The following is an 18054-nucleotide window of genomic DNA, read 5'->3' as shown; positions in this document are numbered from 1 at the left end:
TAGTCTGATTTCCTCATTCGCATATCGACTGGCGAGTGTTCATGAGAGGACCTCAATCCACTGCCTAGCCTAAAAACCCCCATGTGCACTCAACAAGTACTCTGCTATCTGAGTAGGTGCTTCCTTTGTGTAGTGCTCCGCTGACCTATCAGTGGCAGTCCTACAAATCCCCATCCTATAACACTGGTCCAGAAATCTGCAGACAAGACTGTCACAGAGTTGATGAAGCCTTTGGTTGAGATCCTTGACTAGGCTCCAAACCAAAGAAACCTGATTGACTCTCAGAATGATGCTGCAAATTGCAAGCTCTCCTTGTACTCAGTGTGTGAGGCCAGTAGTCTTCACCACCTCTGCCTCAGAACCCATGCAACAGGTATCGTTGGTGCCGATGTGAGCCACAACTTGCAGACAATTGCATCCTATATGCTTGATAGGTGCAGGGAAGGCCACCTCTGTATCTCAGATGAGGCCCCCTGGAAGACATACCAAGTGGACATTGGCTTTCTTTCCAGCACTGAACACTATCTGCCTATGGGGTTCCATAATGCATCTCATATTGGAGCTCCCAGTAACCAGCAAACCCCTGCCCACATATTCTTGCTTGAACCCTCACAGGGAGAATAGGTGAGGGCATAAGGCCAGCCCACACAATGGCCCTCTGTTTCAAGTTATGCAAATGCATTACCATCCACCAATCACTCTACAGATTCATTGTCTTAGGTGCACTAGAGGGTGCCTTGGCAGTAGAGCCCTTGCCTGAAACAAGCAACACATGAAGTATTCCATTCACTGCTCCAGAATCTCTGCTACCACTGCATACTGAGGTGGTAGTCTGAAGGCAGCTAATCACAGCCAAAACCACATTCAACTGTTAATGAACAGCAGCCAGCTCCTCCCACAGCTACATACAGCAGGGACACATCCTGCAAATCCTATCATGACTAACTGTAGAAGCTGGCAGAAACTTAGATAAGCAACTTGCTGCTCTCCTAACATGTAACCAAGGGATGTTGATATCTTAATGAACTATGAGTGGGCTGTTCAGAAGAAATAACTACTGAGCTGCAGACTGCCTGAATGTACACTTATAGGTAACAAAAACATGGGACTAAACTTCTTAAAGACCAAAACATGCAAGCAATTGAACAAATGTGTACTATTAAGAAAACACAGGAAAATGCAAATAGGAAACTTCATACCCTGTAGATCCCACAGGCAACAGCGAGCACAGATCTGAGCTGCTAACTATGCTGATTAGACAGATCACTAGTCTCAATACAAACAGCTGAGTACCTACTGCACTAATGACTAACTGAACATACAATTACAAAATGTGAGTTTACACTTTGAGCCTGTTGTTCTGCTAAGAACAATAACATTATTATAAACATATTATTGCAATTCTGGCTGCTATGTACATTGCTGAAGGAGAGGAGTTCTCTTACAGGGACAAGGAGCTCACTTTAGTGGTATAGAAAGGCATACACTTCATTAGGATCTTTCTTACTTTGGCGCTCCTTGTAACAATAAAACAAACCTCCATCTGTCTTCGTGTTGTGTACTTGAGCATACTAAAAAGTAATGAACCTCACTAGTGTACTTGAGCATACTAAGAAGTAATGAACCTCACTTTTTTTTTAAAACTTCGATCTCTGGGCAGCTCATTGCAATACAATAAGTGGAGTAGTTAATCAAGAATTTTCAATAAAAATTACCCATTGGTTCAGAATGATACTAGGCCTGTCGCAAGTTTATTTCTAAATTGCGACAACTTCTGGAGTTGTCCCCTGTTAAGAGAAAATTGTAGATTTAAATCCAATCTCTACAAGCAGCTAGGCAATGATGGCCTCCCATTTTAATTAAATTGATGCGTCTATGTCTTAAGAAACTGAAACTGACAAAATATGCATTTTCAGTTTTTGAGGAGTTATCCCCTTTTAGTAATAAGTGATTGAACTTAGTAGTCAATGATTTGAATTTAATATCATATGCACAGCTGCTGTTGTCATGGATTTAACATTATCCAAACCACATTTATTCATTTCATGCCCAGTAATGCTCTAAACTGCCAACAAGGTACTTTGTTCCAGCGCTACAGACACAAACTATTATTAACTTTATAGTTAACAACATATGCAGACAAATATTAAGCAAGCGTTAGCAGATAAACATTTTGTCTTTAATATTACTGGGGAAACTGCAGATTGTTTTGAAGGAATAACTTTTCTGCTAATAGTTTTTGTTCATTTCTGAAGAGACTCTTTTTGTGTTATCGTTTATAGAACACAATGAATACCTAAATAAGGAAACCTGTTAGCAACCTAAATATTAGTTTGAGCACAACAGTGTTTCGCTAGGAATGGTCCTATCGGAGGTAGCATGCCATAGCCTTTTTTACATCAATAAGTGAAAACATAAAACACACACACACACACACACACACACACACTGGATGAAGAATTTGCTTGAATCTGTTAGGTTCCCTTCAAGGTATTTTAAGAAACAATACTAAAAAGTAATGAACCTCACTAGTGTACTTGAGCATACTAAGAAGTAATGAACCTCACTTTTTTTTTTTAAAACTTCGATCTCTGGGCAGCTCATTGCAATACAATAAGTGGAGTAGTTAATCAAGAATAAAATAATCACAAAAATGAAGTATACTGTACTAATCTCTAAAGATAAAATGTCACTCTCTCCACAACAATGTCAGTGACTCACATTGAATACAGAATGGCATTTAATTTGGCACATGAACACAGTTTCCTTATGGAGCTTCTCAAGTTTATAATCAACACAAAGTCAAATTAGTCACAATTTTTGCATGATATTTTTATTAATATTGATATAACAATGTAACAACAAACAACAGAGGTCGTGTGTTCCGAAGTTCACACAGCTGTCCAGTATTTGCTATTTGAATGTTCAGTAGCACCAACTTTCAGACATTCCAATTGCACTAAGCAATGCAGAATGCGTCTGTAACAAAGAAAACCATACATTTGCATTAATAGTCAGTAAAATCTGCTACTGTTTGAAACTTATCAGATGTAATGATAAAGCTAAATTAAATTTTCAATACATATAATTTCTTTCATCATTTAAACCTGTCTATTATAAGTTGCTCTAGAAGACAAAAGAAGCCAACTGTGATATATTTCATCTGGTTTAAATGAAATTTGGTTTATTAAAGAGATTACACTGATCTGACAGAACATTATGATCACTGACCTACTATCAATATAAACCCATCCAAGCAATAGCGTCACCTGGTGAGGAATGACTGCTAGTCAGACACACACACACACACACACACACACACACACACACACACAGTGCATGCAGTATCAGTGAATGTGCATGTGCTTTTTGTGTGTAGAATGGCGAAGGTACACAATCTGTATGAGTTTGACTGAGGGTAGATTGTGAGAGGCTTAGCATCAGCCCTTCAGAAACTTGACAACTTGTCAGATGTTTGAGGAGTACTCTGGTGAGTGTCTTCAACATGTGGCGAGACCTAGGTGAAACCACATCCAGATGTCGTGGAGTTGGCTGGCAACCCCTCATTATGTATAACAGATGTTGTAGGCTGGGGAGACTAGTAAAACAGAATAAATTTCTTACACCTTGACCACAAAACTGTTCAAGTTCTTCAAGACTTGAATATTTTTGAAAGATACTGACAGGAGTTCTGAAAGTATACCCCTAGGATTATTTAGCTGCAAAACATTCTTGATTTACCTTACAAAACACATATCATTACATGCTCAACGTGGGCCTAAGAATTCATCAGGTTGCTGCAGTTGATACTCAGGTGATTCTGAGTGTAAAAATATATATAAAACACTTCAGTTTGTAACATGCTTTTCAAATCATAGTCCTATCTTGTATAATCTACTGTTGAACGTGAATGACTTTGTAAGGCCTTTAATTCACTCTTGCGGTTCCAAAAGCCTTAATCCAGTCATGTGGTAACTCTGCAATAGTCTTCTGCTTTGTTCAACCAAAGTTTTTATCATGTTTCATTAAGAGTGTCCTTTTATTGGAAATATTATTTTGGAACTATCTATGGTTGATGTAGTGAAGATGTAAAAACATATGAACAATGTTGTGAACATATAAATATACTGCACAGTTGTTATTGTGTCCTGAACACCAATCTCAGAATATTACAAGAACCCTTACTTTTGAATCAAGGATTTCAATCCCATAGCTGTGCAAAAATCTAACGAATTCATTCTTTCATTTATTCCCTACATCATAAGTGTAAGTATAAAATATTGCATCACTCTTGGACATTTGAAGTTTGAAACTGTAAAACCACAGTTGACACTTGTAACAAGCATCATTACTGATGATACTTCGCAAGGTTAGGCTACTTTTTTTAAAATAGTCCATGTATACTGCTTCATTTTCCTCCATCTTTTGACTTCTTTGATTTGCTGTACACTTACAATAAAATTTAACAGCCTTGGCTTATGAACCTGGTCTTCCATGCTGTATACTTTGATTTGATTTGTAATTTCTAACTTTTCTTTTTCAGAGATATGTCAAAGCATTGCATTCAAACCTTTTAATTCTGCTTCAACTTTCACATGCTGAGCCAGTATCAGTACACAGGTCCCAATCATAAGTTGAATTTTCTGTTAAATATTTTCCAGTATGTGTAGGTTTGTCACATCTACAAAGTACACTACTGTCCATTAAAATTGCTATACCACGAAGATGACATTAACCGACAGGAAGAAGGTGCTGTGATATGCAAATGATTAGCTTTCAGAGAATTCACACATGGGGAAAGTTTCCAACTGATTTCTCATACACAAACAGCAGTTCACCAGCGTTGCTGGGTGAAACGTTGTTGTGGTGCCTCCTGTAAGGAGGAGAAATGCATACCATCACATTTCTGACTTTGATAAAGGTCGGATTTTAGCCTATTGCGATTGTGGTATATCGTATTGCTGCTCGCGTTGGTCGAGATCCAATGACTGTTAGCAGAATATGGAATCTGTGGATTCAGGAGGGTAATACGGAACACCGTGCTGGATCCCAACGGCCTTGTATCACCAGCAGTCAAGATGACAGGCATCATATCCACATGTCTGTAACGGACCGTGCAGCCACGTCTCGATCCCTGAGTCAACAGATGGGGATGTTTGCAAGACAACAACCATCTGTACGAGCAGTTTGATGATGTTAGCAGTAGTGTGGATTATCAGCTCGGAGACCATGGCAGCGGTTACCCTTGGCACTGCATCACAGACAGGAGGGCCTGCAATGGTGTACTCTATGATGAACCTGCGTGCACAAATAGCAAAACATCATTTTTTCAGATGAATCCAGGTTCTGTTTACAGCATCATGGTGGTCGCATCTGAGTTTGGCGACATCACGGTGAATGCACATTGTGAGCGTGTATTCGTCATCGCCATACTGGCGTATCAGCCGGCATGATGGTATGTGGTGCCATTGGTTACACGTCTCGGTCACCTCAATTGTTCGCATTGATGGCACTTTGAACAGTGGATGTTACATTTCAGGTGTGTTATGACCCGTGGCTCTACTTTCATTCGATCCCTGTGTCACTCTACATTTCAGTAGGATCATGCACCAGCCCATGTTGTAGGTCCTATACGGGCCTTTCTGGATACAGAAAATATTCGACTGCTGCCCTGGCCAGCACATTCTCCAGATCTCACACCAATTGCAAACGTCTGGTCAAAGGTGGCCGAGCAACTGGCTCGTCACAATACGCCAGTCACTACTCTTGATGAACTGTGGTATCGTGTTGAAGCTGCTTGGGCAGCTGTACCCGTACATGCACCCAAGCTCTGTTTGTCTCAATGCCCAATCGTATCAAGGGCATTATTACAGCCAGTGGTGGTTGTTCTGGGTACTGATTTCTGAGGATCTGTGCCCCCAAATTGCATGAAAATGTAATCACATGCCAGTTCTAGTATAATATCTTTGTCCAATGAATACCTGTTTATCATCTGCATTTCTTTTTGGTGTAGCAATTTTAATGGCCAGTAGTGTACATTCAAAAACTTCTGCAGAGTCATCTCTAATTTTTTTTATTTTTTGCAGGAGGAGAATGACATTTTTTGTGAACATACTTGGAACATTTAGCTATAAGTTAGTATATAAAAGTATTTTCTTTTATTTACATGTGGGCCATAATTGAACATGAAGTAGGTGTCAGTTGCGATAATGGTCGGTAATGGAGTTCCTCTTCAAGACCAGCGATGACTCTGCCACAGCGAGTTGCTTCCTTTTTATGGGAAGGACACAGTGGATTGTAGCAGTATTCGGCAGTGGTTGTAGAGGTTTAAAGAAGGTGATTTATCTCTACTGGACAATCCAAGATTCAGTAGATTGTTGATGGCAGTGAGTGATGTGAATAAGGAGAAGATTGATCAAGTAATCCAAAATAACAGATGTGTGATGACACGACAGCTTGCTGAAATGCCTTGTTTGTCAGTGAGTAGTGTGGTATCACTGGTACAGTCACTATGGTACAGAAAAATCTGTGCACATTGGGTGCCTAGATTATTGACAAGAGAAATGAAAATGATGGGGAAGAATGAGTGCGAGGGCCTCGTGAAGACCTTTACTGAAAAGTGAAAACAGTGTTTTGACAGCGTCATAACTCAAGGTGAAAGATGGTTTTTTTTTGTCTGAAGTCTGAGAGCAAAATCCAGTCCGTGGAGTGGCGTCATATGGGTTTCCGTCGGAAGAAGAAACGAAGACTTTCACGAACAGCAGTCTAAAAGTTGATGGCCTCCTTCTTCCGGGATCAGTGTGGTGTCATTTTCATTGAGTTTTTGGAACCTGGCTCCTCATTTAATTGGGACCATTACTGTTTGTTGTTGGACAAGCTGCAATGTGTCATCAAGACCCATAGACCACAGTTTCAGGGTCAACTCATCACACTACACCATGACAATGCCAAACTTCATACAGCCCTTATGACACAGGAGAAAATCAGGAAAATGGGTTGGAAAATTGTTTCTCATCCTCCCTGCAGTGTGGACTTGGCTCCATCGGATTTTTACCTGTGTGGTCGTCTGAAGGCCCACCTGTGGAGTAAAACATTTGATAGTGAGAAAGACCATATTTTCTGTGTCAAGTAATGGTGTAAAAGTCAATCCCCAGAATTTTACCAAAGTGCATTTTCATCATGGAAATAATGTTGGGCCAGATGCATCACAGCTGATGGAGACTACATTGAGTAGGCTCAATGTATAGCTAAAGGTTCCAAGAACGTTCACAAAAAATTTCATTCTCCTCCTGAAAAAAATAAAAAAAAATTAGAGATGACTGTGCAAAACTTTTTGAACGCCCTTTGTAGCTGGGACATCATCAAGACACTGAGATGGGAGTGTAGGAATGACATAAAATTTTTTATAAATACAATTCCTTTTTATATAGAACACAATTTCATTGAACTTGTTGAAGCAGGAGCAGTTGGTACACCATAATTTTCAGAAGATTTCACCTTTTTCAACAAGTCTCTTTTCCTTTTACATATTTAGAAAACTCTGTGCAAGTCAGCTTCTAGTTAAAATGGCAGTGTAAAATTGATTCCAAAGTCCATGGCAGCAGTTGATTTATTTTATCAACCCACTAGGCTGACATTAGCAAAATACTATTTTCACAGTGATGTGTGTGGGGCTAGAAAACAAATTCTTGCATAATTTTAGTAGTTGGCATTTGTGTTCAGAATTTTGGGTTTCCTTAAGAAAGTAAATCCACCTTTATTCCACGGAATGTTTAAACTTGCATTCTTACAAGTCATGCTTAGTTCCTAAAAAGCTCTTCAGGTACATACATTCCTCAAAACAATAGACACCTAAAATCTTCACATCATTTTTAGTCAGGTATATAATAGTGTTTTCAATCATCACCCAATATGGGTTTCAGATAGTATCATGAAATCAAGTACTTGATATTTATTAGAACAAAGAGCCCATTTCTCAAACTAATGAAATGCTATGTATAGAATGCTATTGTCTCTTCCTTAAATTTCAAAATTAAATTAATTATTTCTAAGCTAGGGTCTCATTCTTTAATTTGTTTAAACTTGTCTTGGTTTGCAATAAAACTGGCTGTCTTCCTTTCATTCGGACATCTTGGAGTGTTGATTAATACTTATTTCAGATATCGAGACATTATTCTTCTCCAAATTTTTTATGTTTTTTCAGACAGAGCCAAGTTTGACTGCAGAAACACAAAGTAAATTTCATGGATCAGATTACTGAAAAAATCTAAAATTATTTTAGGTGGTCTGTCTTCAGCACAAAAAGATTGTTTTAATGGAATCCAAGGCTTAAGAATTCTCCCAACTGTAGGAGTTATCGACAGCCATCTTGTTTTAAGTGAGACAGAAGAGTCTGATAATTGACATCAACATAGAAGCAGAATTCTTTCAGCTTCTCTGTCCTTATCATGTATGAGGTGCATTCAAGTTCTAAGGCCTCCAATTTTTTTTCTCCGGACTGGAAAGAGATAGAAACATGCGCATTGTTTTAAAATGAGGCCGCGTTCATTATCAATACATCCCAGAGATGGCAGCACCGTATGGCAGATGGAATTTTACCACCAGCGGCGAGAATGAGAACTGTTTTAAATACTTAAAATGGCGACATTTTCCTTTCTTGAACAGCGTGCAATCATTTGTTTTCTGAATTTGCGTGGTGTGAAACCAATTGAAATTCATTGACAGTTGAAGGAGACATGTGGTGATGGAGTTATGGATGTGTCGAAAGCGTGTTCATGGGTGCGACAGTTTAATGAAGGCAGAACATTGTGTGGCAACAAACCGAAACAACCTCGGGCTCGCACAAGCCGGTCTGACGACATTATCGAGAAAGTGGAGAGAATTGTTTTGGGGGATCGCCGAATGACTGCTGAACAGATTGCCTCCAGAGTTGGCATTTCAGTGGGTTCTATGCACACAATCCTGCATGATGACCTGAAAATGCGAAAAGTGTCATCCAGGTGGGTGCCACGAATGCTGACGGACGACCACATGGCTGCCCGTATGGCATGTTGCCAAGCAATGTTGACGTGCAACGACAGCATGAAGGGGACTTTCTTTTTGTTGGTTGTGACAATGGATGAGACGTGGATGCCATTTTTCAATCCAGAAACAAAGCGCCAGTCAGCTCAATGGAAGCACAAAGTTTCAACGCCACCAAAAAAATTTCGGGTAACCGCCAGTGCTGAAAAAATTATGGTGTCCATGTTTTGGGACAGCGAGGGCATAATCCTTACCCATTGCGTTCCAAAGGGCACTACAGTAACAGGTGCATCCTACGAAAATGTTTTGAAGAACAAATTCCTTCCTGCACTGCAACAAAAACGTTCGGGAACAGCTGCGCGTGTGCTGTTTCACCAAGACAACACACCCACACATCGAGCTAATGTTACACAACAGTTTCTTCGTGATAACAACTTTGAAGTGACTCCTCATGCTCCCTACTCACCTGACCTGGCTCCTAGTGACTTTTGGCTTTTTCCAACAATGAAAGACACTCTCTGTGGCCGCACATTCACCAGCTGTGCTGCTATTGCCTCAGTGATTTTCCAGTGGTCAAAACAGACACCTAAAGAAGCCTTCACCACTGCCATGGAATCATGGCGTCAGCATTGTGAAAAATGTGTGCGTCTGCAGGGCGATTACATCGAGAAGTAACACCAGTTTCATCGATTTCGGGTGAGTAATTAATTAGAAAAAAAATCGGTGGCCTTAGAACTTAAATGCACCTCGTATATTGAAAAATAATTAAAATATTTTAATGATGATTTTTTTTCAATGTTGACAGTTAAAACTCCATTTGATGCTTGATATAGTATTTTGGAGGAATATATGCAGGGCATTCAATCCCTTCTACATTTTTTTCCTAGTTCTTTAATTTGATGAAACAAATTACACTGCCTGCATTCAAAAGATGGCTCTGAGCACTATGGGACTTAACTGCTGAGGTCATCAGTCTCCTAGAACTTAGAACTACTTAAACATAACTAACCTAAGGACATCACACACATCCATGCCCGAGGCAGGATTCGAACCGGCGACCGGAGCGGTTGCGCGGCTCCAGACTGAAGCGCCTAGAAGCGCTCGGCCACACCGGCCAGCGAAAGCTGCCTGCATTGATGAAGCCCTCCAAAGTTGGTACTGGTATTGTCTAGACAAAACCTTACAGTTGTCTATGATGTTTTGCTATTCAATGCATCAAACTTCAACAGCTTCTGATGGGTTCTGTCAATTTCAGTGAAGTATAGAACAACTAATGAAAGCGTATTTTTAACCTTGTGGTTCAATGCATCAGTGCCAGTATCATGAAATGAAACTTCTTGCAACTTTTTTATGTATTCAGACATGGAGTGTGGTGCAAGAATATTTTTAATAATGGCTGTATCTTCAGTCCTGACTGTAGACTGCTTTGCGGTGACTTTGGAGTGAGGATACATTGTGGCATTCAGTTATACCATCCTTCCAAGAGAACTGAAGGATTGATGATGCTTGACAACTTTATAAGCTTTTGTTAGTTCTGCAGAAGCAATGAGCAATTGTCCCTGGGTATCATATTAAATCATGAATGTAGAATTAGGCTTTCATGTCAATGCTATTGCAAATCTAATTGTAAGACTCTTCATAGAAACATCATGCCTCACATCTGCCTTACCTCTGTGAGTTACTGAGATGAAACAGCTACAAATCTCACACAATGCTTCCTGATCCAAATGTCTTTTTTTTTTTTTTTTGACAAAAGACCACTCTTTTGTGTAGTCATCTGAAAAGTGGCACTTTCTCTTTCCATCTTTAGGGATTTTCATAAGCTGTGATAAGTTTATTAGATGGTAAAGAGTTAACAATAGCACTTCACTGATGTACATATCACCATACACTTCACGCCCTATATACCAGCAGTCAACACATCAAACATTACTAACATGCACTCATTGTTCATATGATGTTACAAAGAATCGTCTTATCAGATTGCTATTCAAATGGGAACTACCTGATGCTTCCACATGGAACTGCTTAAATAGTTCCAGTCCCTTACTACTGGAGAAGACTGGTATTTTTTCAAATGATAGTGCTAGGTATAGAAGGTGTTTGCATTGTCGATACAGGATATGCAACATGCAACACCATCTGTGAGACAACGTTGCATGCTGCATATCCTGTATCAACAATGCAAACACCTTCTAGATCTAACAGCATCATTTGAGAAAATACCAGTGCCATGCGGAAGAATCAGGCAGCTCCCATTTGAATAGCAATCTGATAAGACGATTCTTTGTAAACGTCGTGTGCTCCCTGCCGCTGTTGGATAAGCAGCTGCCAGCAGAAAGTCGTATACTCCTAGCTCACTTATTTGTTACATAGTTTAATTCTTAATTTCTTTACGCGTTTTTGGTACTTGCATTGTTTAATTCATAAATTTCGGGCATATTATAGTATTTGAGAGCTGTAGCATCGTGCTTTAGTACCTGAATAGTGTAAAATTACGTAGTCTCCTTCCGCCGCCGAGCAGTGTGTCAGCAGTGTGCAACTAGCAGCATTACTACATTTACCAGGCAATCTTGTATTTTAATAACCGTTTAAATTTTGTGTTGATTTGTTTGTACTCTCTGTAGATTAGTTAAGACGTTCATTGCACAACAGTTTTTTGCATGGATAGGGACTGCAACTGCTGTGTTTGGATGCCGGCTGAGTTGGCACCCCTTCACTCCCAGCTTCAGGCAGTGTTGACTTCGGTCACACAGCTTGAGGTGGTTGCCAATGGGCATCACTGTGGGGGTCCGGATGGGGGTTTGTCGGGGACGGCCAGCTCATCCCATGGATCCCCCAATCGGACTACGACTGTGGTTGCCCAGGATACTGCCCACATTGAGGCTGATCCCTCACCTGTGGTAGAGTGGGAGGTCGTCTCAAGGTGTGGCAGGGGGCGAAAGACATTCTGGAGGGCTGAATGGAAGGCCTCTCCAGTTTGTCTGACGAACTGGTTTCAGGCTCTGTCTCAGGCTGATACTGATCTTCGGCCAGACATGGCTGCTTGTCCTGTTCCAGAGATTGCTCCTCAGTTTGCATGATCCGGGCAGTTGCAGAGGGTGGGCTTACTGGTAGTTGGGAGCTCCAACGTCAGGCGCGTAATGGAGCCCCTTACAGATATGGCAGCAAGAGAGGGGTAGAAAACCAATGTGCACTCCATGTGCATTCCGGGGGAGTCATTCCAGATGTGGAAAGGGTCCTTCCGGATGCCATGAAGGGTACAGGGTGCACCCATCTGCAGGTGGTCGCTCATGTCGACACCAATGATGTGTGTCGCTATGGATTGGAGGAAATCCTCTCTGGGTTCCGGTAGCTATCTGATTTGATGAAGACTGCCAGTCTCACTAGCAGGATGAAAGCAGAGCTCACCATCTGCAGCATCGTCGACAGGACTGACTGCGGACCTTTGGTACAGAGCCAAGTGGAGGGTCTGAATCAGAGGCTGAGACAGTTCTGCGAACATGTGGGCTGCAGATTCCTCGACTTGCACCATAGGGTGGTGGGGTTTTGGGTTCCGCTGGATAGTTCAGGAGTCCACTACACGCAGCAAGCAGCTACGCGGGTAGCAGGGGTTCTGTGGCATGGACTGGGTGGTTTTTTTTAGGTTAGATGGCCTCGGGCAAGTACAGAAAGGGCAACAGCCTCAAAGGGTGTGGGGCAAAGTCAGGACATTCAGGGACCAAGCAACAATCGCTATTGTAATTGTAAACTGTCGAAGCTGCATTGGTAAAGTACCAGAACTTACATTTCACATAAATTTCACATAAATTTTCTCAGCATGTTATAGTCTTAGGTGGAGATTTCAATTTACCAGATATAGGCTGGGAAACTCAGATGTTTAGGACGGGTGGTAGGGACAGAGCATCGAGTGACATTATATTGAGTGCACTATCCGAAAATTACCTCGAGCAATTAAACAGAGAACCGACTCGTGGAGATAACATCTGATAACAAACAGGCACAAACTTTTCGACTCTGCATGTGCAGAACAGGAAATCAGTGATCATAAGGCCGTTGCAGCATCCCTGAATATGGAAGTTAATAGGAATATAAAAAAGGGAGGAAGGTTTATCTGTTTAGCAAGAGTAATAGAAGGCAGATTTCAGACGACCTAACAGATCAAAACAAAAATTTCTGATCTGACACTGACAATGTTGAGTGTTTATGGAAAAAGTTCAAGGCAATCGTAAAATGCATTTTAGACAGGTACGTGCCGAGTAAAACTGTGAGGGACAGGAAATCCCACCATGGTACAACAACAAAGCTAGGAAACTACTGTGAAAGCAAAGAGAGCTTCACTGCAAGTTTAAACACAACCAAAAACTCTCAGACAAACAGAAGCTAAACGATGTCAACGTTAGCATAAGGAGGGCTATGCATGAAGCATTCAGTGAGTTCGAAAGTAAAATTCTATGTACTGACTTCACAGAAAATCCTAGGAAGTTCTGGTCTTATGTTAAATCAGTAAGTAGCTCAAAACAGCAGATCCAGACACTCCGGGATGATGATGGCTTTGAAACAGAGGACGACATGCGTAAAGCTGAAATACTAAACACCTTTTTCCAAAGCTGATTTACAGAGGAAGACCGCACTGCAGTTCCTTCTCTAAATCCTCGCACAAATGAAAAAATGGCTGACATCAAAATAAGGGTCCAAGGAATAGAAAAGCAAGTGGAATCACTCAACAGAGGAAAGTCCACTGGACCTGACGGGATACCAGTTTGATTCTACACAGAGTACACGAAAAACCTTGCCCCCCTTCTAACAGCCGTGTACCGCAAGTCTCTAGAGGAACGGAAGGTTCCAAATGATTGGAAAAGAGCACAGGTAGTCCCAGTCTTCAAGAAGGGTCGTGAAGCAGATGTGCAAAGCTATAGACCTATATCTCTGACATCGATCTGTTGTAGAATTTTTGAACATGTTTTTTGTTTGAGTATCATGTCGTTTTTGGAATCCCAGAATCTACTCTGTAAGAATCAACATGGATTCTGGAAACAGGGATTGTGTGAGACCCAACTCGCTTTATTTGTTCATGAGACCCAGAAAATATTAGGTACAGGCTCCCAGGTAGATGCCATTTTCCTTGACTTCTGGAAGGCATTCGATACAGTTCTGCACTGTCACCTGATAAACAAAGTAAGAGCCTACGGAATATCAGACCAGCTGTGTGGCTGGATTGAAGAGTTTTTAGCGAACAGAACACAGCATGTTGTTATCAATGGAGAGATGTCTACAGATGTTAAAGTAACCTCTGGCGTGCCACAGGGGAGTGTTATGGGACCATTGCTTTTCACACTATATATAAATGAGCTAGTAGATAGTGTCGGAAGTCCCATGCGGCTTTTCGATGATGCTGTAGTATACAGAGAAATTGCAGCATTAGAAATTGTAGCGAAATGCGAGAAGATCTGCAGTGGATAGGCACTTGTTGCAGGGAGTGGCAACTGACCCTTAACATAGACAAATGTAATGTATTGTGAATAAACAGAAAGAAGGATCCTTTATTGTATGATTATATGATAGCGGAACAAACACTGGTAGCAGTTACTTCTGTAAAATATCTGAGAGTATGCATGAGGAACAATTTGAAGTGGAATGATCATATAAAATTAATTGTTTGTAAGGCGGGTACCAGGTTGAGATTCTTTGGGAGAGTCATTAGAAAATGTAGCCCATCAACAAAGGAGGTGGCCTACAAAACACTCGTTTGACCTATACTTGAGTATTGCTCATCAGTGTGGGATCCGTACCAGATCGGATTGACGGAGGAGATAGAGAAGATCCAAAGAAGAGCGGCGCGTTTCATCACAGGGTTATTTGGTAACCATGATAGCGTTACGGAGATGTTCAGCAAACTCAAGTGGCAGACTCTGCAAGAGAGGTGCTCTGCATCGCGGTGTAGCTTGCTCGCCAGGTTTCGAGAGGGTGTGTTTCTGGATGAGGTATCAAATATATTGCTTCCATCTACTTATACTTCCCACGGAGATCACGAATGTAAAATTCAAGAGATTAGAGCGCGCACGGAGGCTTTCAGACAGTCGTTCTTCCCGCGAACCATACGCGACTGGAACAGGAAAGGGAGGTAACGACAGTGGCACGTAAAGTGCACTCCGCCACACACCTCTGAGTGGCTTGTGGAGTATAAATGTAGATGTAGATGTAGAACAATGAGTGCATGTTAGTAATTGTCTGTCAGGCGACCTTGTCAACATAAACTTGTTGACATAAATAAAACTAACTGAGGCTGCTTTTACATGTTGCACTAACAGATGGTACTACTTCAGTACTTGAGCCAAGCTTGTAACAGTATTTTGCAAAATCTGGACAAAATTGGTCCTTGTTGGGATGTCGGGACAAGAAGGTCCATAACAGTGATGATCCCATTGTATCGGAATGGATGGTAACCCTCGGTATATCCCATATGCAATAGAAAGTTTGAATTTTTTTAATATAACTCATAGCATTTTTTCATTGATAGGTCCTCTGGAAGGTAAATTATCCCTGTTTCCTTGTGTCGAAGTGGGTCTCTCTTAAAATGGTGCCTTCTTAGGATACTTTTCCAAGGCCTATGTGCATGCATGCCTCTTTTGCCTTTGGGAGTCGTTCCAGTATCCTTTGTACTTGCCTATATACTCTGCAGTCTGTGATTTGTTATTTGTTGCAAAGCAATGAAGGCCCTTTGGCAAATAGGAAGTTTACTCATCATTTTACTTGATTCTTAGAGTGTGTTAGAGAAAGCAGTATCTGGCATTGGAATCATGATACCTAGGCCTTCTACAAGCAAATAATGTCATATATATTAAGCTGATTAAATAGGAAGAGGATTATTTTAGATATTTTACAAATTAAAATTGTTGATAAGGTGTTGTTTTCATGGTGTTTTGACTTTTTTGAAGTACTCAAACAGTGAGCATTTTCAGTATCTGCCTAACTTTTGAGACATTGTCCTAATGCCCCTACAAATATTATTCATTCTGCTCTAAAATTTTCTCTTTTTATCCGATTGGTTAACAGATGGTTACTCTTGGTCTTGTGAAGACCCTCACATTTTGAAAATCCTAAGAGGACTAAAACTACTCTTATACTTCAAGCTAAACACTTTTACTGAAAGGAAACAACACAGAGTAAGAAAGTCAATTGATCATCTTTGTAGTTGCCACCCAACTGCCCTAACAGGTGTAATGTGAACACTGGAAGCTAACCTTGGACTTGCCCCAATCCTTCTGTGAAAAGACTTTTAACTGCCTTGTGTTACCAATGACTAGCCATCATAATGTACCACAAACTCATTTCCTAATTATATCTACATGCCTCATTTTTTTTTTTTTTGTGGGTTCCTCATATATTATTGTCATTCTAGTCTTCAGAAGACTGGTTTGATGCAGCTCTCCAAGCTACTCTATCCTGTGCAAAACTCTTCATCTCAGAATAACTATTGTGACCTACATCCTTCTGAATCTGCTTGCTGTATTCATCTCTTGGTCTCCCTCTATGATTTTTAGTCCCCCCCCCCCCCCCTCCCCCACTTCACTCCATTACTAAATCAGTGATTTCTTGATATCTCAGAATGTATCCTATTAGGCAATCCCTTCTTTTAATCAAGATGTGCCAATAATTTCTTATCTCTCCAATTCTGTTTAGTACCTTCTCATTAGTTACGTGGGATCACCACTTCGGCATTCTTCTGTGGCAGCAAATTTAAAAAGCTTATATTGTCATTGAAACTGTTTATTGTCCTTGTTTCTCTTTTGTAAATGGCTGCACCCCAGACAAATACCTTCAGAAAAGACTTCCTAATGCTTAATTTTATATTTGATGTTAACAAATTTCTCTCCTTCAGAAACACTTTTCTTGCCAATGCCAGTCTACATTTTACATCCTCTGTCCTTCGTCCATCATGAGATATTTTGATTCACAAATAACGGAATTTGTCTACTGCTTTAACTGCTCTTCCTTTGCTGTCTCTGACAGGATTACAGTGCCATCAGCAAACCTCACAGTTTTAAAGTTTTTATTTCTTCCCTGAACTTTAATTTCTACTCCAAATTTTTCTTTGGTTTCTTTTGCTACTTACTTAGAGTAGAGATTTAATAACCTTGGGGACAGGCTTCAACCCTGTCTCACTCCTTTCTCAACCACTGCTCCCTTTCAGGTGCCACACGGATCTTATAATTGCCATGTGGTTTCTAAACAAGATGTAAATAGCCTTTTGTTCCCTGTTTTTTGCCACTGCTACCTCCAGAATTTCAAAAAAGAGTATTGCAGTCAATATAGCTTTCTGTAAGTCTACAACTGCTATAAATGTATGTTTGCCCCTCCTTAATTTATCTTCTAAGGTAAGTCATGAGTCAGTATTGTATTGCATGTTCCTACATTTCTCCAGAGTCCAAACTGATCTTCCCTGAAGTTGGCTTCTACCAATTTTTACATTCTTCTGTAAAGAATTTGTGTTAGTGTTTTGCAACCATGATTAATTAAACTGATAGTTTGATAATTTTCACACCTGTAAGCAACTACTTTGTTTGGGCTTGGAATTACACTCCTGGAAATGGAAAAAAGAACACATTGACACCGGTGTGTCAGACCCACCATACTTGCTCCGGACACTGCGAGAGGGCTGTACAAGCAATGATCACATGCACAGCACAGCGGACACACCAGGAACCGCGGTGTTGGCCGTTGAATGGCGCTAGCTGCGCAGCATTTGTGCACCGCCGCCGTCAGTGTCAGCCAGTTTGCCGTGGCATACGGAGCTCCATCGCAGTCTTTAACACTGGTAGCATGCCGCGACAGTGTGGACGTGAACTGTATGTGCAGCTGACGGACTTTGAGTGAGGGCGTATAGTGGGCATGCGGGGGGCTGGGTGGACGTACCGCCGAATTGCTCAACACGTGGGGCATGAGGTCTCCACAGTACATCGATGTTGTCACCAGTGGTCGGCGGAAGGTGCACGTGCCCGTCGACCTGGGACCGGACCGCAGCGACGCACG

The 18054-nt window shown here is 41.0% G+C and overlaps 1 protein-coding gene across 5 annotated transcripts in view; it reads right to left on the bottom strand.

Annotated features, from left to right (window-relative positions):
• Nucleotides 1–2642: 2642 nt before the first annotated feature.
• The window catches only part of LOC126274026 (venom serine protease-like), a 248042-nt gene continuing 232630 nt past the window's right edge, over nucleotides 2643–18054 (bottom strand). For all 5 annotated transcript variants that reach the window (XM_049977078.1, XM_049977076.1, XM_049977079.1 and 2 more), the window contains one exon: nucleotides 2643–2979. In XM_049977078.1, coding sequence (XP_049833035.1) covers nucleotides 2960–2979 — 20 coding nt within the window. In that variant the 3' untranslated portion in view covers nucleotides 2643–2959. The remainder of the gene's footprint in view (nucleotides 2980–18054) is intronic.

The sequence above is a fragment of the Schistocerca gregaria genome, chromosome 1 (assembly GCF_023897955.1).
Source record: "Schistocerca gregaria isolate iqSchGreg1 chromosome 1, iqSchGreg1.2, whole genome shotgun sequence".
Taxonomy (NCBI): Eukaryota; Metazoa; Arthropoda; class Insecta; order Orthoptera; family Acrididae; genus Schistocerca; species Schistocerca gregaria.
Note: the sequence above shows the minus strand (reverse complement) of the source record. Positions and strands in the feature narration are given on the sequence as shown.